At 43.8% G+C, this 24,607-nt stretch overlaps 1 protein-coding gene across 3 annotated transcripts in view; it reads left to right on the top strand.

Moving 5' to 3' along the window:
- The window catches only part of EPHA4 (EPH receptor A4), a 105,180-nt gene that overhangs the window by 28,852 nt on the left and 51,721 nt on the right, over window positions 1–24,607 (top strand). For all 3 annotated transcript variants that reach the window (XM_054639255.2, XM_077183844.1, XM_077183843.1), the window contains exon 4: window positions 12,152–12,307. In XM_054639255.2, coding sequence (XP_054495230.1) covers window positions 12,152–12,307 — 156 coding nt within the window. The remainder of the gene's footprint in view (window positions 1–12,151; window positions 12,308–24,607) is intronic.

Here is a 24,607-nt window from a genome sequence, read left to right as displayed (position 1 = left end):
TCTTTGGCTGTTCTTTTTCTGAACCTCTTGCTTGCTGGGGCTGTGACAGCAGGTCCTCCAACCAGCCTCTGTACATCAAGTGCCTTTCCCTCACTCTGCAGGGATGTGTGAGGATGAAAAGAGGCACTCTGTGCAGGCTTGGGGGAGACATCTGCTCTCTGCAGAGCAAGTGCTGGTGAATCAGAGTGGTGGAAAGCATTCTGAATGCACCTGAATGGGGTCAGCAGTGAGTGAGAGCTGCTCTTCTCCTCCTTCTGGTTTGGTGCAGTGCTGCTCCTGGGCATGTCCTTCAGAATGTCATTATACACAACTTCACAGGGCTTCTGCTGTGCTGCTGTTTCTGTTGGTGACCTAACAGACTCTGCTTCAGAGCTATTTCTCCTGAGGTAATTCCCTGTCTTGCTTTTATTTATTGGTGATAAAAGACTATCACAGATAAATAGGCATGTTCTCACTTGACTCGATAACTTACACGGCATTGCTGAAGGTGATTTACAATTTATACATGGAAAGGATTTGCTGATCTCATTAATAACTTTCCAAACATCTAGATAAACACGCTATTGCTCTGAATCAAATGAGCATGAAACAGCCAAGGTATTCACCTGCAAGGGCTTCTGGCACTCTGCTCTTTCCCAGACAACAGAAGTTTGACAAAAGAATGTGGGAACTGCCAAAACGCGTTTCTCCTCACAGCCACCCAATCACCCTAAGGTGGGAGATTTCAGCTATTCTTGCTAAATTATTCTTCTCTGTTGGAAGGCTTGTTGACAGGAGAAGATTCCCAGCTCTTTGATTTTTAAATCGGGGCTGTATTTCACATCCCTGAGACTGTAGCCCATGCAGGCATTTTGCTGCATCCTCTTGGATGTCCTACCAAAGCCTGAGATGCAAAAGAGCAGCTAAACAATCTCTACAAGCTTCCTCCATCAAGGCTGTAAAAGGAGAGCTGAGACAGCCCTGGGTATTCCCTGCTGAGTAAGGCTGTTGCCATGATTTGTTTCATCAGAAGTAATCACCTCCTCTTGTTTTATGGGCATCTTGTTATCTGGAGATCTCCAAGTGCTCTATTGCTTAATTAAACCTCACAACAGCTTTTAGGTGCATGTATTGTGAATCTTACTGCCACTTCCTAAGTGGATAAACTGAGGCAGGGATATTGAAGCATACATTCTGGGTGTCTGTGTAGTTACCCTTTTCAATTTAGGGAGCCCAAAGGAGCAGCCCTGCTTTCTCTTCCTCTGCTCCCTGCTTCTTTCATGCCAATAACTCCTGTGAGAGGGTTTTCCATAAATCTCCCATGATTTCCATAAATCTCCCATGATCTGTAGAGAGTTGAGCTGGAAGTTAGTGAGCAGAAGGTGAGGCCAGATCTGCTGGGAGGAAAAGGAATAATTTTTCCTCTCTAAGACAATGACACACACTGTTGTGTCCATGAATGCCAGAGGCAGTCCAGGCAAGCTGTTCTCAGCCCCTGGCAGAGCCAGGAGTTAAACCTGCCTTGGTCTCCCATGGAGCTGGGAGATTGCCCCTCATTGAGAAGCTTCAGGCTGTGAGGGAGAAGAAGTGTGGGTGAGTAGCTTCCAGATGGCTCCTGGCATGTTTGGGGGTTTGTAGGTTAGCCCAGTGAGGGGAAGATCTCCTGCCCTGGAGATACTCAGAAGTGGTCTGGACACAATCCTGAGTAATGTGCTCTACAGAACCCTGCTTGAGCTGAGAGGTTGGAGTGGAGAACCTCCAGTGGTCCCTTCCAACCTTACCCATTCTGTGAAACTGATTTTCACATCTAGGAGAGAGTTGAGGGGAAAAGGGCATCTAGGGAAATCCAGGGTGGTTTGAGACTTCCTTTTCCAGAGCCTCTTTGGTAGCAAGTGCCATGTTTAAACAAGGGTGCAGCTGCATGTGCCTCAAGTCCAACAGTTCTGAAAAGGTGGCATCTGTGTAGAACAGAGAAACATGCAGCATGAGCAGATTTAGGGAGAAAAGGACAAACAATTGAGCTGCTGTTTTGCTCTTGCTGAAGTTGAGCTTTGTGCTAAATTTTGCATTGGTAATGAACTGAAAGTGCTCATGTGCTCCAAACAGCAAAGGGCAAAGAAGAGAGAAGCCAGTCATCAATGTATGACCCTCTCTAAAGTGTTGTGGGTAATCAAGTGTGAAGTACTTAATGGATCATGATTTGCATGCCACTATTTTGATTGATGTACTACTTAGTAGAGGTTTGATAGTTTTTTACAGTGGTGTTGATGGGAGTCTCTCAGAAGCAAAGGTATTTAAAAGTGTGTAGATGTGGCACCTAGGGACATGGCTTGGTGGTGGACTTGGCAGTGCAGAGTTAGCAGTTGGACTCGGTTTTTTCCCTAACTAAATTACTCTGTAAGCACCTTGTCTATTTTCTTTACTGCTGGGGAGAGCCAAAGCAGTGGTTTTTTGAAGTCATTGTGTTTCCAGCATCTTTGTTAAACAGTCAAAAATAGTGCAGAGTTGTTATCTTGCATAGACCCGGATCTCACCAGAACTGTCTATATTTAGGCATCTTCCAAAACCTTTGTGTCAAGCAATTCTCTGGGGAGACCAAAATAGCTTTTTTTTTTTTGTTGTTTATATATAATGTTGTACAGCCATCTAGAGAGGATGTGATGATTAAACCATATTAAGACATCTTGCTATAGCTCTGGAGATAGGAGCTTTAATTGTGTTCCAGGCTGCTCACAGTTAAAGCCAGAATAAAAAAAGCCCAGAAAAACACTGTAGGTTTTAGTTTGCTGCCATGACGTGGCTCCATCACACTCATGATATAAGTTCAAACAGTAGCAGGAAACATTGCAGCTATGCCGGGTTCTGCTGCGGAGTGAAATTCCACTTGCACAAAAGAGACAGCATTAAGGGATTGAAGGGCAGCATCAATCCTCCAGTTCTTTGCAATAGACAATTTGTTAAGGGGTATTAATGTAATAATTATTTCAGCCAACTTGCAATGTCACAATAGTCTGTATAAAATACAAGCACCTTTAAAATAATGGGGAATAGGGTGTTAGGTGCTCTCTAATACATTACAAGTACAATCTTTGCAAAGTCCAGGACCCTGAGCTGATGCTTGTGTTAGGAGCAAACAGACATTTTAAACAGGAATGTCAGAGCTCTGTGGTGGGCCTTTCTGTCTTATAGTGCTCAAGCTGATGCTGTGCTCTATCACAGGCTTATCTAACTTTGGAGGTTTAATTGCCTTTCTACAGAGCTGTTAAGATTTACGAGATGAGAGATAATCCCAGGCTGGCTGGACAGTGCTTTTGAGATACAGATCTCTGTTCTCATCAGTGCTTTTACACCACTGGGGAGAGAAGCTTGTAAGCAGGTCTCCTGACAAGAGGATTAGGGCTTGTTAATGTGGAGATTCAGGCCAATTAATCAGCTTTCACTGGAGTATATCATAAAGCTTCAGTAGGGATTTTTTTTTTTCCCTGTAAAATGTAGTTGCTAAAGAACAAAAATCGCGATTTTCTGTTTTGTTTTTTTATTAAAAAAAACCCCACCTTATTATCTTAGGTTTGCTTGAAAATCTGTCAGTTTTGTGATTCTCCTCATGCTGCTTCTGTTCAAGGGAATCCATCAACTTGTTTTTCTAATTGAGTAATTATTTGAAACTGATTAGTTGACTCATCCCTTAAATCTCACAGCTTGTAGAAAGGTGATTAAACTTTCAAAGTTAGATGGAGTCTGTGATAGGGCAGAGTGACAGCCTGAGTACTCTGAAGAGCAGAACATCAGAACCCTTGGCTCAGAGCAGTGTTTTAGAGATGCCCTTAGCACCTGGGTCAGTGCTGGTGCTCTCTGCTCCCAAAAGGGACACGGCTGCTCCAGTGCTGCTCCTGAGCAGAGACGCTTTATCCTGCCAGGGCATCTGTTCAGTGTTCAAATACTTTTTAAAAGTAAAAATGCAAACAGTGACCTGCCAAGTCCCCAGTTCAGCAGCATGTTCCTCTTCCTTAAAGCACTTAAATGTGAAGCTGTGTGTGCTTTCAGTGCTCTGCTGCCTGCAAGGAAGGCACAGGTCCCTGTGCCACTGTGCAGGCACAGCAGTGTCCCCAGTGCTTCCTGCTGGTGGCCGTCGGCCGCTTCGCTTGCGCTGCCAGTGCTAGCAAATATCTTCCTGTAGAGAGCAGAGCAGGTTGGGATTTTCACTTCTCCTGGAAAGTGCTGACTTCTCACTGAGAAAGGCTTTTTTCTTTTTTTTATGCTTATTTTCAGTCACTTTTTTTTTTCGCCTAGTCCTTGAATTTTTTAGCTTTCTATTTTTAATTTTATTTCAGACAAAAGCCCAATGCAGCAAGTGTTCTGTCCAGGGGCTGATTTTCCTTGGTGAGATTTTCCAGCTGTTCTCCCCTCTGGGGCAGGGCTGGGAGCTTTGTGTGCTGGTGGGGTTGACAGCGCTGACGTGAGATCAGGGTGCTGTCAAAGACCAGGAGTGAGCAGGATGTGAGAAATGTCAAGCTTATTCCCATCTACTCCCCCAGCTACCACAGCTGTAGCAGAGAAAAGGGTTGCATAGATAAGCTATTATTATTAATGCATAGAAATGTGAGATTTTCAAATTCTTATATTTTAAAGAAGAATTTTTTTTAGCAGTTGTGATCTATCAGCTATGTAGCAAAGTTTAGAATAATTCTTAATTTTTAAGAATTAAAGCTAATTTTTCTTTTTTAACTTTTCTATGTATGTACCTATTAAACTTAATATATGGATTGCATATGTATTTAATTTATTGGTTTATGATTTTGACTATCTAGTTTCTTTAGAAAAAGGGGACCAATGAAGCAGATTTAAGCTTTTCAAATGATTGCCTTATCAGCATAATTATATTTCTTTTGCATGAGGTACAAGTTGATTTGTAATATTTCTGTAGAAGACAAGCAATATGTTTCTCTGTGTGAAACACAGGAGAAGTGATGCTGCTTAGGAGTGGCACTCCAAACCCACAAACCCTGTCCCTGCAGAGAGCATTGAGCAGTGCCCAAGTGCATGGCAAAAACATCTGGCAATTGGCTGTAAAGGCTGTGCAAAGAAAATGATACCCAGGTGAACAGGACCTCCTTGGCTGGGATTAATAGGCCATTCTGGTTCTTGTGTCACACACCTGGGAGTTTTGTTAGTGCCTGTAGCTCTCTCTTGAACAGATTGCTGTGTCAGGTGTCCAGTCCTGTTGTGCTTGTGCCCTTTGCTCAGCTGGAGACTTCATTTTTTGTGATTTGTTTCCCTGGATTTCATATATATTAAAAAAAAAAAAAATAAAGCTCTGGAATTCAGGTCGTAAGATTTTGGCTTGTTGAGGAATCAGGAGGGCGGTGAAGAAGCCCACATGGGCTGGTGGGTTTTAAAGGACAAGCTGCTGCAAGCACATGTACAGCAGCTGCAGAAGGCCAAGGTGGATGGGCAGGGAGCCCTTGGCACAGCTCAGACACACAGGAGAAGCACCCAGGAGGATTCTGGAGTCCAGCCATTGCCTGAGGATGCAGAGGAGGTGTTGGGAAAGCCACAGCTTGGCTGGAGTTTGTCTGGTGTGGGACATGAAGGACACCAAGGACACCTCCTCCTGCAGGCACAATAAGGAAGGCTGAGGAGAACACGGTCCCAGGGCACAGTGGGGGAGCAGGCCTAGTGACCAAGGACATGGCAGAGGTACTGAATGCCTTTTTGCCTTGGCTTTCACCGGCAGTGTTGGCTGCTGGCCCTGCAGGTCCACCAGAGGCTGTGACAGTGAAGTGTCACAGGAGAGGGCTGAGCACAGAGGAACTTAAGGGAGGTGGCCCTGGTGGGATGTGCCTGATGCTGCAGCAGGGTTTGGCTGAGGTCAGGCACTGCGGTTCCCTCCTGTCTCTGAGGGGCTGTGGCAATGGAATGGACACCTTGCAGTTAGCAGTGAGTGCCTCATCCCTCTCCCCTCTGAGGATTCAGTGAGAGACCTTGGATGGCGATGGTGGTTTGTGTCCACACCAAAGATCGCTCCAGCTCCTCACTTCTTAAACTGAAGTAGGCAGCTGACTTTCTAATCTCCCATGAGCCAAATAAAAATCTGGCCACCTGTCAGTGAGGTGATCATCATGTCTCCATGGGTGCACAATCAGGCAAGGCACTCTGAGATTTGCCAAAGATGTTGAGTCCTGCTGTGACTGGCATCATGGGATCAGTACCCAGCCTTAAATCAGCAAACCACAGGACTAGCAACAGACCTGCAGCTGAGGAAGCCATACTGGGGAAAAAATAACCCAAGAGATTTAATTTTTTTTTAATGATTGCTCAGATTAGGTGTGTGAAAAGCTCCTCCACTTGGTTTATGCTGCAGCTTTGCAAAGGAGGTCTGAGTGCTTACCCTGCTAGGGTAGCTGCATGTACAGGTCCAGTGGCTTGAATACTCAGTTTGGATTTCAAATCATACTACATTCATGTTCCAAGGTTGCTTTAGTTCTGTTTTGAACTTCCTGAGTTTTTACCCAGTCATGGAGTAAAAGTGCTCTGCAGTCAAACAGTCTAGACTCTTCCCCAGTGGGATTTTTGTGTTTCCTTGTGCCACTCAAGCATCGAAAATACATGCCTAGTGTGTAGAAATACTGGTTTTCTCATCAGAGATACCAGCTAAAGATGGGGAGCTCCTTTTTATGTGTAGCAATAGTACAGTCATTATTAACAGGAGCCAAAGATCTTACAGTGTGAACATCAAAGGAATCTGATGTTATTTGGAAAGAGCATTTGGTATATCACATCACATTCTACAACTTGACTTTTAAGAAATGCTCAAGAGAAAGCTTTTTTTTTCCCCTCCTGCTTGGCTTCTAAGGATCTTTATTTATCACCCTCAGGGGCATTACAGTGAGTAATTAGATTGGACCAGGAGAATGACTTAATTTTACAAGAAACTCATTAATTCATCCTATTTTAAATCTTCTCATTTCACCCCAAACCCAATTATGCTTGTAGTGGCAATGATCTGGAAAGGCATTGTCTCGTAGGTATCAGGGGCCCACTGGGACTGCTGGGGTATTCATGTCGGGGAGACAAGGGTGACTCCCTTTCTTTGACTTTTAGGTCAAAAGACCTGGTTGCTGGGACAGCTTGACAATTAGAAAACCCTGATGAGCATTTGGAAGAAAAACAGCTGTACAATAACGGAAGGGTTCATGGTGCAGGGCAGAAAGCTCATCAAAAGAGACTATCCAAACAATTGAGTTCTATAATTAACACACAAAAATCTGTTCAAAAATGGTAATAACAGTAAAAGTAAGCTAAGAAGATGCTGCCTTCTTATGTGGCAGATGTAGTTTTGTTACAATGAGAAAGAAAAAAATCCATCCTCTTAAAGTCTAAGAACAACATTCAAGGGGAAAAGTAAAAGTAACTTTTTGTTCCTGAGGCTGCAGTTAAAACGTAAGCTCAAAATATTTCCAGGGAGAAGAGCTGTAGAAAAAGTAACCAGTGATGAAACACATCAAATGTGCTATCAAAGTATTTTTTCAAGTCTTTAAACACAAATTTCTTTTCTCACTGAAATGTATGAACGTGACATTGAAATATCTCTTATTAAATTATATGCCTTGTCCTTCATTTCACCAAGAGTACTATTTTGGAGTCTTTCTTTAAAGTTGGCTACAATCATTGACTTAAAAGTAGTTTTCCCTCTTCTGTTGTACGCAGAGAGAGATTTGATTCAAAATTACTTCTCAAGGAATTTTGAAGTTTTCTTGGGTATGTAGCTAACATATTTTTCTGCATCAAGAAATGGGAACTGGAATGCATAGCTTCAGAGAACTGAGCTGATTACACAGGTTTTAGCAGCATTGCTTGCCTGTGATAATAAATGTTCTTGGGGGTACAGAGGGTTCCTTTTGGGCAGGAGGGTGCAGCAGGAGCATGGTTTGGTTGTGGTCCTTTTGTTGTGTGGAGGGCTCAGCCCTTGGCACAGGGATGCCATGGCCATGGCTCTGCAGCCAGTGCTGCTGGCCTGTGCAGGCCTGCATCCCACGGGGCTTCTGTGATGAGCACTTCACAACATCTCTGTCACATTTGCTTCTAATATCAGTCTATTGACTTAACTAGATTTACTTGAATAAAACCACGTTTCTGTGCTTGTTTTTCTCTCTAGTCACTTTATTAGGTCCTAATCAGAAATCAGTATTTTCTTGGTTACAATCCTCCTCAGCAGAGGCTGAGGCTTCAAGCAGGGTTTCTGATTTCTGCTGCCCTTGGTCCCTGGTGTCCAGGGCTGCTGCCAGAGCTCCTGCCCAGCAGTTCTCAGCTCGGGGCTGGCCCTCTTGGGCATTCCCCATCCCATCACTGCTCAGATCCCAGCCAGGCTCAGGGGTGTCTCCCATCCCTGCCTCCAGGCACTGCCAGAGCCTCTGCCTGGAGCTCCCTGAGATGTTTTTAGGATGTGCACTGCATTTTTAATAGTTTAGGAATTTGTCAGCAAAGGGGTTGGGATTATGTCTTTATTGAGCCCTTTGCGAACATTACACAATTTAATTTTTTTTTAAAGGACTATTAGGTGTGCCAAGCCTTTTCCTAACTCAGAAGGAATTACTGCCATTTCCACAAGGATAAAGGAACAATTTAAGAGCAAGTACTGGGGGATATTTTTTTAAACAACTCTAAATTTGAAAGAATAATTTTCTTAAATATTTCCCCTGCCCCCAGTAAAAAACCAACAACAGAGCAGAGCTTATTTAAAAATAGTTAAAACCAATTTAATCCAAGTATTTTGTTGTAGCATTGTTTAAAAAGAATGTGATTAGAACCCCATCCACTATGAGATGAGTTTTTAAATTCTGAAATTGCTGCCTGAAATTTTCTAGTCAAAAATTGAGCATTTGGAGAAACCAAGCAAGCAGACTTTGCAGCCCACACACGTATTCTTTCTCTTTTTTTGAGGAATCTTTAAGTCTGAAAATCAGGTTTTAATGTGAAAACAGAGTTGGAAAAACAGCTTGAGAAAATTTGCAGCTAGATTTGACTGAAGTTCCATAATTCTTCAGAGCAATTTTTGAAGTTTTGACATGCATCAATCTGATATATTTGGAATAAAGAAGGAAAAAGGCATGTAATAATGATCAGCAATGTTTGCCAGATCTTGTCTTGCTTTAAGAGAAATAGAAATCATATAGATGTTATAATAATAACTCAAAGACATCAGCATGATTATTTCAAGCTGATGTCCATTTAAATTAATGTGATTTGTTCTGGAAAAACTGTGAGGTGAAAATATTTTTGTTTGAGAATTTCCCCTGAATGTGGTGCAGTGGATTGTAACCGTGTTACACTTGGGGGTGACCTGAATGTGAGAAAATTTTTTTTCTCCTTCAAAAAACAAAAAGAAACCTCACAGAAAGAACTAATTAAGGCAAAGCTAAGAAATTGAACTCAAAGTTTGCATTGCACATGTGAACTAATCTTTTTACAAAGGCATCTTTCGAAAACTGTGTAAGAACCCCATTCATGCTGGGTCTCACCCAGCAAATCCTTCCTAGAAAAGCAGCTGCATGAAGATTTGTCATGAGCAAGCAATAAAGACTTCCAGGGAATGAGTTCTGTACAGGCTTCTTGTTTGCCTACTAAATCATTACCCTTCAAAAAAAAGTCCATCTGTAGTTGTAATAGGTGTGTCAGCAGCACTTCATGCTAAGAACAGCTTTTACAGGATTAGGTTCGAGTTTTTAAGTGGTGCTACCATGGAGCTCTTGGGGGCAAAGAACTCCTGGTTTAATGCAGCACATTCTCTAATGCCCTTTTATGTCTGTTCTGAAATGTGGTGAATCTCTGAGCGCACAAAAATGAAGAAAACTGTCTTCAGGAGTAGTTGATTTTTGAAGCAAAATGGCTGTGTGTGCTTTAGGAGCAGCCAGTGTGTATGGAGAGCTTTCTTCAGGTCTTGAAATATTAATGATCTTGGCTTAATATAGTAGAAAAGAAAATACAGTGCATGAAACGAGGGGGAAAAAATCCTTGAGTTACAGAGTGTTGACCTTGCAGTACCCAGTGAATACATCTATTCCCTTTTGGACCATGGAGTATGAAAAGATAGGGAGGAATGGTCACAAAAATCTTTACCTGCAATATTTTCTTGTCTTTCTAGAAGCATGTTATAGCCCAAATAGGATTTTCAGCCTTGAGCCAAATTGTTAAGTTGAATTGCTGAATTGTTGAAGTATTTTAAGACCCCAAATATGCTAAAGATAGCTCACTGTTCAATGATTTCTGTGGTTCGTGATGCTCATATTAAGAGTAATATTAGTTTACGTGTTTAGTGTTAAAACTGTGAATGATAGAAAGAATTTTGTGGATAAAGGCAGTCAGATTGGTTTCCTCTTGTATTCTGTTTTTCAATGCCTTGTCTTTATATGTGGCAGCAAGATCCTTCCTGTGGGTGTCTCTCCTGGTCATACACAGACTTAGGCATATTTCTCATCTGAGCTGTGACAGTGAAAACCAGGAGTAATCTCTAAGACCAGCATCTGCCACTTGATTGCTGCTGTCGTTAAGCCCAGAACACATAGTGATATGGCAACTTGCTCACCAGATAGTGCAAATCATATATTAAAAAAAGAAGGGTTATTTTGTTTGTTTGTTTGTTTGTTTGTTTTGCTGGGCAATTCCCATCCCAGGCAGAATAAACTGTTTTCCAGGAGTTGCCTTTGCATTCTGATGGTGCCTGGCAGACATGGGGGCTTTGAATTTGTGTTCAGGGACCAAAATTGTTCCTGACATGGGGCAGGCTGGGTTTAACCCCTGCAGTTCTCCCTGCCAGAGCTGTAGCTGCTGATTTTAATGGAAACCCCAAGGCTGTTTGAAGCATAGCCAAAACACACCTTGCAAGTCAAACCTTATCTAATACCACGATGCATGTGAGCTCTGTAAATCTCAGTCACTTGAGCAATGTGTTTTCCCAGGCTCCTCTGGTCCTGTGGCAGCCCCAGTGAGTGTCACCAGGCTGATCTCCCAGCGCTCTCGCACACGGCATGTGGCACATCGTAAAGTCAGGACTCGTTAAGGACATTTCATAAATGGCTTTGGCTAATAGGAATGAAGTAACTTGCTCTTTTATAAACGTGTTACTAATATCCCCCTCTATTTCCTCTTGTGAAGGAGAGCTTCATAAGAGAAGCAGGGAAAGAGCGAGGGGGACTAAGGGAAGGTTGGAACAGCAAGAGTGAGCCCTAGCTGTGAGGGGACTTATGCCTTCCCAACAGGAGCCTGTGTGTAGCAGGGGAACCCTAAAGGTAGTGTAGGTGATAAATGACAAGATGTGGGAGTGAGTCACACAGTAAATACTGGGAACAGCATTTCTTTTTTACTGGTTTGCATGCCTGGGAGTTTTCTCTCTTCTCTGCAGTGCTAAAAGCCAGTGGTGGTGATGGTGGGCTTTTTTCTCTAGCCAAGGGAGAAATTTCTAGGATGACATACCTGTTAGCCACCATGAAAATGTGTTATTAATGATGCTAATGAGTTTTTTCCAAGTGATGTAAAAGTAGCTTTTATGAAGCTGAAGTCACCAAAAGCTTGCCAACTGCACGTGGGCCCGGGTGGCAGTGGTGCAGTTACTGCTGTGCCCCAGCTTTGAGCAGGGGAGAGCATTGCTGATCTCCTCCCTTGGGGAGAAAGAGCCAAATGAATTCTGCCTTGCCAGGAGGGAGATGTGCCATTTCCGGGCATGCTGGGTTCCTGTCCCACTCCCTCTTAAAAATTGGCAGTGTCTGACTGTCAGCTGCCATTCCTTAAGTGGTCATAGAATAAACCAATTGCACCCCTTTTGTCACGCTCTGTGTGTGTGGGGTGCAGGTGGACATGGGTTAAGCCACATGGGACTCCACAGTAAGCACAAAGAGGCAGCTGATTTTCTGGCAGTGTCAACAGAAGAGTACAATTTTTTTTTTGCCATCTCTAAGCCAGCTTTTAAAATGGCTCCTTGTTGGAATTAGAAATCAGTATCCCCTGACGTAGGACTACTCATTAAGAGTGTGATGATTGTTAATTCTTCACCTGGGGCTAAGAGGACATCATTAGATCTCTTTGAAACGTCTCCTGCCTTGATTTTGAATGAGTAAGCTAGCAATTTATGATCACAGCCCGGGCCAGTAACACTCTCCCTTCCTGTTCCTCCATCTAGCTTGCAAAATCGGATACTACAAGGCTCTCTCGACTGACGCTGCCTGTGCCAAGTGCCCTCCCCACAGCTACTCCATCTGGGAAGGCTCCACGTCCTGCACCTGCGATCGCGGCTTCTTCCGAGCCGAAAGCGACGCTGCCTCCATGCCCTGCACTCGTGAGTTGGTCTTTGAGCAATCTCCTGCCCCTTTTATCACCTATTCCCTGTGTCTCTAAAATGTGCTCTGCTTCTGACAGCAGCATTCAGTAGCCCTTGTGGCCCTTTGCTGATGCAGTTTGCATTTTGGGTCACGCTTCTGAGTGACAGTGTTAGTTCTCAGCCCTCAGTTCCTAATGGTGGCATGGTTGTGCTGACCCTTGTGAGGCTGTAGTATAAATAAATCAGGAGACACAGCTACAAAAGAGGGACTTGCACACCTTAGTAACACAGCTAGAAGTCAAGTACAGGCCTCAGTTCCCGTCTGAGCACCTGGCCAGTAGTGCACATCACCTTTCATATCTTTAAATATGAATATTTGTAGATATGAATATGACCTCAGGTAAACAGGCAATATTTATAATCTCATTATATTTCTAATTTGCTTGAAATATAGCTGGTGACCCTTAGGAACCCAAGTGTTCATCTGAAAGGGGTGGTAATAATAAATCTTAAACTTTAATGAAACCCCCAATGCATGGTTTATTTTATCCTGTGTAGGTAAATGCATCATGTGCAGCAAATGGAATTTCCTTTAGCTCCACCAAAATGCCTTCATCAGGGAGAAGGAGAGAAGCATTGAGCACAGTCACAGCGTTGCTAGATAAACTCCTTGTCCTATGTGTTGGTTAATGGCTCATGCTGTTGAAGACCTGGGATTCCAGGCATGTCCTGGTGTTAAATTGTGATCGTCAATTCCTTGGTTTTCACTTTCTTAGGAGCAGAGCAGTTTGAAACAATAAGTGAAAGGGCTGTATTTTACCAGGGGGATATCCATGTGTGGCATTCTCTGAAAACTATTGGAAGTGTTTCCAGATTTTTGGAGTTCAGCTGTATATTTATGTAGAGAGAGAGTGTGTGTGTGTCTGAGTGAAGAAAAGCTGAGATACTTCTTTTGTAACATTTTAATATATTGAGGATTAATTTTGTGAGAGATGACTCACATTTATTTAAACTTTAATTTCTCCCTTACAAGGCAGAAACAGAGCATGTCCATAACTAAGTTAGCACTCATCCCTTCCCCACACCCCCCCTTGATTCCAGCTGTTCTCCAGTGATTTCCTTCTTTTCAGCAGTGAGTTCTGCTGGGTGGTGGTTGAGGAGGCCAGGGCATAGCCAAGAGCAGCTGCTTTTGCTTAGTAGGAAGCAGAGTGGTGCATGTATCCCTTGCCAAGTATTGACTGGGAATGGAGTCTAACTGTATTGTGAAACCTTGTCTAAATGGGCAAGAACATGCTTTCTATAATATAATTTACACTACTAGATCTAAAACGTGACCAGTTTGATAGAGAAAATGTCTTTCTGCAACAACAAAACTATTGTGTGAAATGTACACCCTGAATAACATTATACCAACAAAAGTTTTTCAAAGCCCTGATCCTTGTGAAGGATATCTTGACCAAATTGAAATCAAATTAGTAATCAACTGGTTGAATTTAAATAGGCATGTGCAGTTAGGGAAGTATGAGGAGAGAGCAAAACATTTCCAGATGGGGAAATGGTAAGCAAATGATCTGTATGTTTGCTGGTATTATTGCAAAATGTACCCCTGCAAGCTTAGCCCTTTTTTGTCAAGTCTTGGGCCTGCTGCAGCCACTCCTCCCCATTCCTGTCTTGGCAGGTCAGACAAAGCTGAAGTTCCCGATCTTGGTCTTTTACCCCAAAAATACAGAGAGGAAAGGAGAAAAGGCAAAGGCTGTGGTGGTGCTGGCCTCAGTCTTCATCTCTGCAGCAGCCTAGGAGGGCTTTGCAGGCAGAGGCAAGCCAACACCACAATCCTATGGACGCCTGCTCTTGGAAAACAGGCCTGTCTCTGGAGGTCCTGGTTCATAGCTTTGCATTTTCCTGTAGCTGAAGGGCTTGTATTTCTGTGATGCAAGGTGAAGGATGCCACAGGAGCTGTTTCTGAGCTGGCCTGTGGGCAGCTGTTGCCCCCCAGCCCTGCTGTGCCCCTCTCTGAGCCCTGCCTTAGCTGTGCTGGGAGGGTGGTGCTGTGCAGGGCTCTGGGGGCTCTGCCCTTGCCATGCTGCCCCTCTGAGTGGCTTCTGCCCATGTATCCCAGGCAAGTGACAGCATTCAGAGGGCCTCTGCTGACGGAAGGCCCTTCAGAAGAGGGTCCCTGTTTGTCTGACTTTCCTGACAAGACGTGTAGACAGAAGGGAGCATAAACATCAAAGGTGTTTTCAGGTGGATTCAGACTGTAATCAGTTCTTACCAGTTGGTTAAACCAGGTGACAAACCCAATTCCCTTGTGCTGACAGCCATAATAATCAGGCACCTTCTTTGTTCATTATGCTCTCTTTAACTCTGGTATTCTCATTCAGGCCTGCATTTAGTAATCACTCAGTGTGACGGCACACTAATGAAGAAATAAAACAGTATCTGAGATCCATTCTTCTAGCAAGAAGATAGACTCTGCTCCACTGGCTTGTAAAATCAGGTTTCTGTTCACTTGGAGAACTATTAGACCAGGTGAATAAAAGTAACATTGGATAATTTGGAAAGAACACCTGGATTGGACTGTGGATTGATCCCTTCTTTATTATTCCTAAGCACTTTTTAAGATTAAGAACTTCAGCCTTCTTAAGATGTGTTTTTGTAAAGCTTTGACCCTTGGCTATTGATTTCCTTTAGTAGTAAACTGGCTGGCCTTGTCATTTATCTTGCCTTCTAGGTTGGGGGAGGAAGGCTGTTAGGACTTTCCATTAGACTGATTGTGCTAGTAGATGAAAGGGAATTAGAGAATTTCCCTTCCTTTTCCTTTCTTGCAATTCCCATGATAAGTAACAAAAGCAGTAGCTACTTCCTGGTGTGCTGGCCAGGAGAGGTGCTCCAGAGTTTCACCCTCCCATAGCACTACTCTCTGACATTGCTGTCCCTTGCTGAGCTGTAAAAACTGTGTCTAACCTCAGGTAAGCCAGGCATCAGGCTCCTAAGCGAGTTACTCAAACTCTGGTTTTAGTATTCTGCTCTATTTCAGCTCTGCTAGAGTGAGTAACTATGTCTGGTGTAAAGTTTGTGCAAGTAAGAGCAGAATGTGGCAGTGTGGGTGTAGAGAGAGCAGAGCGGGCTGTGTCAAAGGCCAGGCAGAGACCCTGACACACACGTGTGTACTGGTGCATCTTTCCCCTCAAACTTGCTTCCTGGGGATAATCATCAATGTGTCTGTCAGCACCGAGGGGCAGAGCCAGCCTGGATCTGCTGCTTGGGCCAAACTTGGGAATTCAGACTTTGAGCTCTGAAGCACAGTGGGCTTGTCAGCTGAGTCCTTTGGGCATGGAGATGGGATGATTGACTTGTAATACACCTGAGCCCAAACCATGGGAGACACTTTTCCCTTTTGGAAGCAAAAGTAATGTCCAGGCAACTCTACAGGCCTTCATTCTGTTTCAGTACTTGCAGAGAGGAGGGGTCTTTCATAAGGTTAGCAATGTAATGGAGAATAAATTGCCTTACCCACACATGAATCCATGAGGCAGGAAAACAAATCAGTCTCAGTCATGGCCCTTGTCCCTGAATTCCCTTCTCTGTAAGGAGATACCCTGTGAATTGCAGCCTGGTGCAGGCAGGTGCAGTTCCCACCCAAATTAATGGGTGTTGCTCCTGCGTCCCCACCATTAATGAGTTGGGTTCTCTAACTCTTAACAAACAATGCTCACATTATGAGCCAGAATGGGACGGTTTTGTATTGTTTATGTTGTCTGTTCAATTCAAATTATTAATGATTTTTAATTGGGAGCCCTTTACAAAAGAGAGATTACCATCATGGACTGTCCAGCTTGAAATCTGCCTCAGTAAATGACCCTGAATAATTTAGTCAGTTGTGTCACCCAAACAGGGACTGATGGATTGATTGATATTTTGTCATGGCCTGAAATATTTCAGAAACGGTTGCATTTAAGACAGTTTGTACCAGAGAAGCTTGGAGATTATAAGAGCAGATGTAGTGAGATGCAAGAGAAGAGTGACTGCTTTAAAAGGACCTTCTCCAGTCTAGGTTATCAAGAAACTGAATAGCCTGACTTCAAACAGCAAACATCACTTACTTGTCTTTACATTCCCCTCTTCTAATTGAATTTAGTGCACTGCTGTATTTCCTTCAGAAAGTATATTGTTTTTAAATTACCATTTCAGTGCTATTACTCAAGGCTCCTGCTTCTAATGCTTTCTGACAGTTATCAGCATAATGAACCATAATGAAATGATGAGCAATCTACAGTGGAAACTCAATGTGAATTCCACTAGAGCTGTGTGACTGTGTTGTTAAAATTTGAATGCGCATTAAAATAACACTGTCCTTATTTGTTTCCAAGGTCAAGGCTTTAGAAAAGGTTTCAAAGGTCTAAACACTTCAATTTTGTTAATGTTGCAGTGTAATATATACCCTTAACTTAATCTTGTGTTACATTTAACATATCTCAGAGATAAATATTTGACCTGCATTTTCAAAAAAAGAGTGAATTTACCTACCTAATAACTGTGGCTGCAAATGAGTAATTACGTAGGACCTGATTATTTGAGCACATGTTTATAATGATTGCTTAAACTATAAACAATATAAATAGGCAAATGTGCTCTTTTTCCTTCAGCTGAACTTGTTCCTTTTCTAAGTTTCCAGTCAGATATGGATTATCACCACTGTGGCTGCCAGGAAAAAGGGAGGCAGGATACCCCACACAGTTGTGCTGGCTACTGCATTTTAGGTGGCTTTGCACTGGCTTTGCCACACTTCCACACTTGTGCTGGCACTACTTCAGTCCTCTGCTGTTGGAGACTGTTCTCTGTAGTATGAGGTATATGCCAGTAGAGCCTCTGATCTTCAGAATTTAAATTTATGACATAATAACTCTTCCACATCTTTATATATATGTCTGCACCTTCAGTAAATGATTTTGTTCTTAAAACATCCTGTGATATTGTTCATTATGTAAATAGCACATCAGAATGCCTTTTAAGCTGTAGCACAGCAGTTACAAGAGCAGAGGGAACAGTGGGTAGGCTGTAAGGAGAGAATGATTTTTCTTCTCCACGTAGGCTGGGAAAATGGACCATCCATCCCTGCATTGCTGCCAGACTGAGAGAAAGGGATTGTGAGTGATGGGAATCTCAAAGGAGAAAGCTGTCTCCCCTTGTGTGTGGTGATGGGCTGAAGGAATTGAATAAGAAGGGGAGTGGTTATGGCTTGAGAAGAGACGGGAGTAATTTGACAGTGTGTGTTTATAATCAGTAGACTTGAAATCATCACTCCTTTAAATACAGCAACTGTTTATTAGCTGTCTTCTGATTTTCTGGCCAGAGCCTTAAATTAACAGAGACATTTACTCAATTAAATGGGGGCTTTGATTTGGTTAGTCAGGATCTAGTTCTGTAGAGTTGTTGAAGTAAATTAGAGGGCAAACAGCATAAGAAATTCAGCAGTTGGGCCAATTACAGAACAGCCTATTTTTCTGGTTGGATTTCTTTCCTGTCAGACTGTCAGATAAGTTTCTGGTTTCCGCAGTGGAATTCTTTTTATCTCGAAAGCGTGAGTGAACACAGGTGGTATTGTCTGCAGCACAGTGCATTAGAGTAGATGTGATAACATGGCTTAGCATACGTGACAATGCAAAATGTTCTTATATGGCAGCTCTTGGAAGGGAAGCCTAGAGCCCAAAGGAGTGGTACCTGCGAGCATCAGTTTCCCCACACCTCTGCCAGAGGTACCTGGAGCTCTTTGCTTAACTTTAGCCTTTTTAGGAGAGGAGCTATTAATTGGATTGTTCTCTGGGTGAAAGGAACAAAGCCTATTGTGAAGCTGGTAACTGGGTTACTCCTGGCAAGTAAATAGGAAATCGTACATTCCAGTGAAATGGGCATTTTGTCACTGGCGCTGCTCCAGCATCCCTGGCTTGGCAGGACTCCCGCTGAAGTCAAAGGAATCTTGCCCAAGTAAATAAATGAAGAATTGTTTACCAAATCATTTGCCTTATTATAACCCAGTTGTAAAGCTGACTATGCAGAGTGGAGAGAGGGTGGAAATGGAGCAGATTACTGGTATTTTAAGTGACTGCTGCATCTTGCGGCCTGTTGGCTTTGGTCTCTCCAGTTGTAAAGCACATAATCTGTGATGATAAATGGTCAGGAATAGCCAGGCAGGCAAGAAGTGAGGGCTGTCCGAGCTGCCTTTGCTTGTGTGAATTAGCCCACAACAACAGGGGACCTGTCCACAACTGCTGAAAGAAACAATTAGTGGCAGCAACATATACAACTGTCTGAGGAAAGTGTGGGCTTTATTTGCAAGCTTAAACGTACAGGACCCAGGTATTTACTCTGTGTTAGAACTTTTCTTTCAGATGGTTAGAGATCAACAACAAAGGCATATCTGAAGGGCATCACAGCTCACATGCTGAAACATCGACAGCTCCACTGCTGTACAGGTTCAATAAAGCTGTATAAGATGGAAAGAAGAGGCCAAAGTGCTTCCTCTTGAACACTGTACCTGGCATGGCTTTGCCAGACGTTTTAGTCAGTGAACTTTAAGGTGTTTAAAGACATTGATTATTTAACAATTACTTTCTTTGCACCCTCTCTACAAATAGTAGAGAAATACTCTCCCTTTCATGCTCTCTGAAATACTCTCTATTTCACGCTCAGCCCTGCCCCCGGTGAGGTGATTCTAGGATCATGATCAAATTAAAGAGCATTGATTAGAGTTGTTAGAGGCCATCCATACAGTACCGGTGGGGTGAGGCCTTGTTGAGAGAGCAGCAGTGTGACCCCATGGATGAGGCCGCCAACACGACCAGCAGCCTCAGCAGAGCCCCAGTGCTGTCTCTCTGTGCCTGAGCCAGCCCTTTCAAAGGCACCTGATGTACTTCCAGATATGCTCCAAAGATCTATGGAAGCGTTCATTGTATGGATCCTTTTATTTTTTGTACACCTCTTTATTTGGTCTCTTTATTCTTGCTGTGTAACACACAAAAGCTGGCGCTCAGATCTTGTACAGCAGATGTGCTAAACTTTTCCATGCTTCTGATAGAGCATTTCTAGTCAGGTTTTCTTGCCATTAGGCAGTCGGATGCTTGCTCCCAGGTGCCTGCTGCTCCTTTAACTTATCAAAGACTTTGCTGCTCCTCTGTAGTGCAGCCAAGGCCAAGCTGCCGATTCAAAACAGGCCAGTTCATCCTGGGCTCCTTTTAAACATCGGTGTGTCATAGCAACCTTCCCTGTTGTATGAATCTTGTTTATTATGTAGCGAATTAGCTCAAGATTTCTGAATGCCCCGAGTTGCCTTTGAAATCAGGGCAGATGAAGAGGGTCAGCGTCCCTGGAGCAGGCTCATAAAGAGGATCCTTTTGTCAGTCCTGGGCCAAAGCCCATTGAGGCCTGCTGGTCTGCCTGATTGACTTTGATTAGCAAACACCCATAGCTGGCACACAGCTGCATTGAACAGTGTTTTTGCAGGGCTTTCACAGTTTTAGGGTGAAGCTAGAAAGCTTCAAACTGCAGCAGATTATTGTTTTAATTTTAATACAGTATTTTAATATTTTTTGTTTGTTAAAATAATTTTGAAATGGTATCAAGCTAAAGTCTGCTTTTTCTGCCTCAAAAAAGAAGTGATATTTTCTTCAAGAAGAGTGTGGGAATGGTTAAAGAAGATTAAAGTCTTTTCTACATGCTTGAGGTTTTCTGATGTCTGGTGGGAATTGCCAATGAAGCTTCCTTCTGATTTCACACTGTCAGGCGAACGCAGGCTGAATGCAGTGTGACAACCCACTTGAAAATAATTATCCCCACTGCCCTGGCTGCAGAGACATCCGTTACCTGCTGCAGAAATGTGCTTTTACACACGTGCCCAAGCAGATGGAGTAAATTATTTTTTTAATCATTTTCTCCTTCCAGGGCTCAAAAGTTTCATCATGCTAGTTACTTAGTCACATACATACCTTTAGAAAGCATTTCTGTTTTAAAGGAGGTACATTTTAAATGCACTGATCTGGTGACTGACAGGATGCTCCTAACAAAGGCTTGCCTTCTTGAAGGTATGTGTTTGAAATATCTCCATTAGCACTTCCATGGAGAGTGTGGGTTTCAGTTTGCATTTTTAATAGATCTCCTCCCACAGCCAGATCTTTCAAGGTAATAAATCTTAACTATAACAGAGGCTAGTAGTAAATAGATGTGGTTACAGTCCTAATACTGATAATATCAGTTCAGTCCTTAATGGGTAATGTGTCTGCCAGAATAATTCACTACCACTGTTGATGGCTGAAGACTAAGCTGGCATACAAAAAGGAGCTCCTCAAGGAGCCCTCTGCCAGGCTGTGACAGAAACGTGCAGACAGGCAGCTATTTGTGGCCAAGAGAGCTTTATTTTGGGTGTCACCAGAGTGGGTTTCTTGGAAGTGCTAAATTCACTTTAAAGGAATTAATTGTCAGAAAGAACCCTGTGCTGAAGTGCCTTTTGGTTTGTTTTGTGATGTTTTTGTTTCTCCACACAAGAAAATAGTATATAAAGGCTACTTGTGTCTGATAAAATTGGCCAAACCAAAGCCCTCCACTTTATCATCAGTCCTGTGGCCATGGGACCTCTGAGAAAAGGAAAGAAGAATTTTTTTACTCCTGTCTGTCTTTGGTGAACAAAAGTTGTTTGCCCAAAATTTGGAGCTGCTAGTTGTCTAGAGTAGGATTCTGGAGTCCTGTCACCCTGGTGCAGCAGAGAACCAAGCTGCAAGGTCTTTCTTATTTCTTCTCATGTTATGGGACAACAAGGTCACTCAGGAGCTGTTTTGCTGGGAATAATTTCTTTCTCATCTCCGTTCTCTGTGCTTTAATCCACGCCTCCTAACCATACACTGTTGCTGAACTAAATTAACTGGTTTAGTGAAGACAGTATTCTTGATGTCAAACAAGTCTGTCTGGTCTCCTTGTAGAAAACTGTAATTGAATTTACCGCATACACCCACAGAGACTTTTAGAGAAACACCTTGCTGGGCAGATCAGTAATAAAAAAGGAAGATGTAAAACCAGGGATATTAAAACCTTTGTCATAACCATTTAAATACAGTTCCCCAGCACAGTGCCCTTACAAATCTACCTTCAGATCCCAGGGTTAGTTTTCAGGGATATTTTTTGGTTGTGTGGATCTGTCGGGTTTGCAGCTGTAGGGAGGAAGGGAGGAAAGACTTGGTTGGAGTCTCCCTGCACAACCAACCAACCCTGCCTGCCTGTGTTCCTGGAGCCCCTCCAGCTTCTGGAGCCCAGCTAGAGCATGTCCTCTGCCATGGCTTTGGATGGGTTTGTGGCGTATGGCATTTGTCAGGGGAGGGGCTCTCTCCTGCCCACTTGTGCCTCTGGGGTGGTGCTGCCCCTGCAGTCCTGGCCTGCCCTGGTTAGACCCTGTCCTTGGGCACACTGCGGTCCTGGGGTCTGTGTTTTCTCCATGGTGTGCATGAAGGGTTGGGCACACTGATCCTTCAGGGCAGCAGGAATATTCACTCAGTTGTAGCTAATCCCCTTTGTGCTATCTTTCTTTGAAATCATTCATTGCATTGGGGTAGACATTCTTTCTCCTTGGCAGAATGGCTTTGCCAGATGCTGAGGCTGGTGAGGCTGAGCCTCCTACATTTGTGCTGCTGTCCTTTGGGGACAGGAAGAAAGGGACTTTGGGATAACGTTCTCAGCTGGATGACATCCAAACAGCAGGCAAGCAACCTGGTGATGTTTGACTCAACTATCTCTGATGCCCCTTAGTCTTTAGGGCAGCTGATTTAAATGGAAAATACTGTACTCCTTGCAAATAAACAGCTTACTGAGGTGTTATTATGCCCATGTTAGTCTGCAACCTGGTTTGCTTCCCAGCTATGTCCCCTTGCCATCTGCACCCCACAGGTGCTGCTTCAGTCCTGGAGAGCGAGTTCATTACTGGGTCTTCACTGTGGAAGCTCTCTGTGAGTCACTGCAGATCCCTGGTGTGCATCATGAAAGCTCCTTAAGTGTGCCCACAGAGACCTGTAATCCACAGACAGCTGGCACCCAGGGATCTCCTGTGGTCTGGAAGGAAGGAAGGAGACAGTCAGGTGTTGGTATGTGCCCTTGTCATGGTTTTCACCAGGTCCTTGTCAGTTGTACAGGCGTGTGTGGGAGGCTTCTGACTGGAGAGAGACTTGAGTGTAGGAAGGGAGGGAGAGAAATGTTGATAAATGAAAAGTTAAAATACTGCCTGAAGTTGTAGAAAGCGTGCTAAAATACATCCTTTTAATACAAGTAGTGCTTATGCTATTAATGCCTTAAAAACTCTTGTTTTGCTGAATGTTTGTTTAACATAGGGTGTGTTGTCCTTAAGACAGACAGATCTCTCTATCTGTGGATGAAAGACAGCTGGAATGGCTATAGCCTATTGCAGCAAGAGAAAGCCAAACAATCTGCATTGCCCAATATATTTAAGGAAATCGAATAGGAGGGTTGAGGAAGATGGCAAGATTAGCTTGATGAAGATTATTTGTTGCTAAACAGACTCTGCAGTGTTTCCCTCAGCCCTGACACACACAATGAACTGCTCCACCCAGGGCCTTCCCATTTGCTTCATGGCTCACTTGATTTTGATGGTTTTATTGTGAAGCAAGATTTATGGAGCCCCAGGAAGGAATAAAATTGAAAACTTCCGTTCCCTGTGTTCCCACAGAGGAGCCCCCTGTCCGTTCAGGGTGCTGGTTAAAGGGGCTGGAGAGGGATCCGGCTTTCAGGCCCCATGATCAAACTGTGTCCCCTTTGCAATCACTGGTGTGAGAAGACTGACTGGCTCTGCAGATCCACCCTCAGATTCTGTTGTCCTGTGCAGGGGAAACAACAGCACCTGCCTTCCTAACATCATAAAATGAATTTTAAAATTAATCTGTTTTCAGAATTAAAATGTTTAGATTTAATTTTGATTTCCTGTAGGAACTGTCGCATTTTCAAACTGTTCCAGGCAGTGTGGCAGTATTAGCTCCATTCTTCCACAGTGCCAAATAGCCCATGCAATAGCAAGCTTCCATTGGCAGGAAATTGATGAAAAATGCTGTAGATCGTGGGACTTGTGACAAAATTACAGATGGTGGTGGTGATTCAGAAGCACAGGTCCTTGTCTCCTCTCTCATCTGCCCTGTAGCTAGATTCTTCTGCCAGAGGACACAGGTTTGTGGAGGGTGATGGTCTGGCTGTCAGGATGCTGTTCCCTGTGGAGTCCTGCTAGCTGGGCTCATCCAGGTACTATCCTGGGGGCATTTCAGCCTGCCCTGGCCCTAAAAGGGTTTGCCTCATCTATGGGCAGAGGCTCTGTTGTCAGAAACAAAGCAAATCCTGATCACTATTGAAGGAGCGGATCCGCCCTGTGTTTTAACATCTGAAACCAGGCCCATCAATCTGAAGCTATTCCTGCTCCCTGTGCCAACAGCTCCATTGATGACTATACTCCAGGAAGAAAAGAAATTGCTTTTCCTCTCACTGTAATGTCAGCCCACCATTTGGAGACTCCCCTACATCTTCCTTTTCATGCTGGAGGTGGTGCACTCATCTCTGTGACCTGCAAGCATCTGCTTCCCTGGTTTTCCACTTCACTGCATCTCTGTTTAGACACTGCAGTGCCCTGTCCCACATACTAATTACTGACTTTTTGCTTCTGAGGAGCTTGATTCATTCTGGCACATTTTCCCATGTGAAACTGGACTTAGAGCCTTGGAAAATATCTTAATGGACATCAGACTAAGTCTGAGTTTAACCCCAAACTGGCTGCTGTATCTGAGCTAAGAGGCACATCTTTCTGACTGCAGCTGTGGTAGTGTGAACCCTCCCCCCATGGGGGTCTTTGCTTTAGGAATATCCTCATGAAACAGGGATATTCTTGGCCCTGGCAGAGCTGGTGCTGCCTGGGGAAGGAGGTGTTTGCACTGGCACCACCTCATCTCAGCTCTCCTGGCTGTGCTCTGAGTGGATGCTCTCGTGTGTGTGGCTGCAGCGAGTGAACGCTCTGTAAGAAAATGCCTTTTGCTGTTCCTCGCTATCAGGCTCTTGGTGTTTCCCTCAGGAGCAGTTTCTGTTCAGGGCTTGCTGCTGCCAGGTGCTGAGCAGTCTCTGGGAGGACACACAGCCTCAGCTCCCAGAGCCTCTGGCTGCTGCTCCGTGCAGGGCAGACCTTCACCGTACGATGTGCACCTGGGCTTGCAGCCTGCTGAGGCTGCTGTTCCCCCCAGAGGCCTGTGTTGGTTTTCCCGTTCCCTTGACAGTGCAGAGGCACAGGTGTTG

The sequence above is a fragment of the Agelaius phoeniceus genome, chromosome 10 (assembly GCF_051311805.1).
Source record: "Agelaius phoeniceus isolate bAgePho1 chromosome 10, bAgePho1.hap1, whole genome shotgun sequence".
Lineage (NCBI taxonomy): Eukaryota > Metazoa > Chordata > Aves > Passeriformes > Icteridae > Agelaius > Agelaius phoeniceus.
This window is presented reverse-complemented; position numbering and strand designations above follow the sequence as displayed.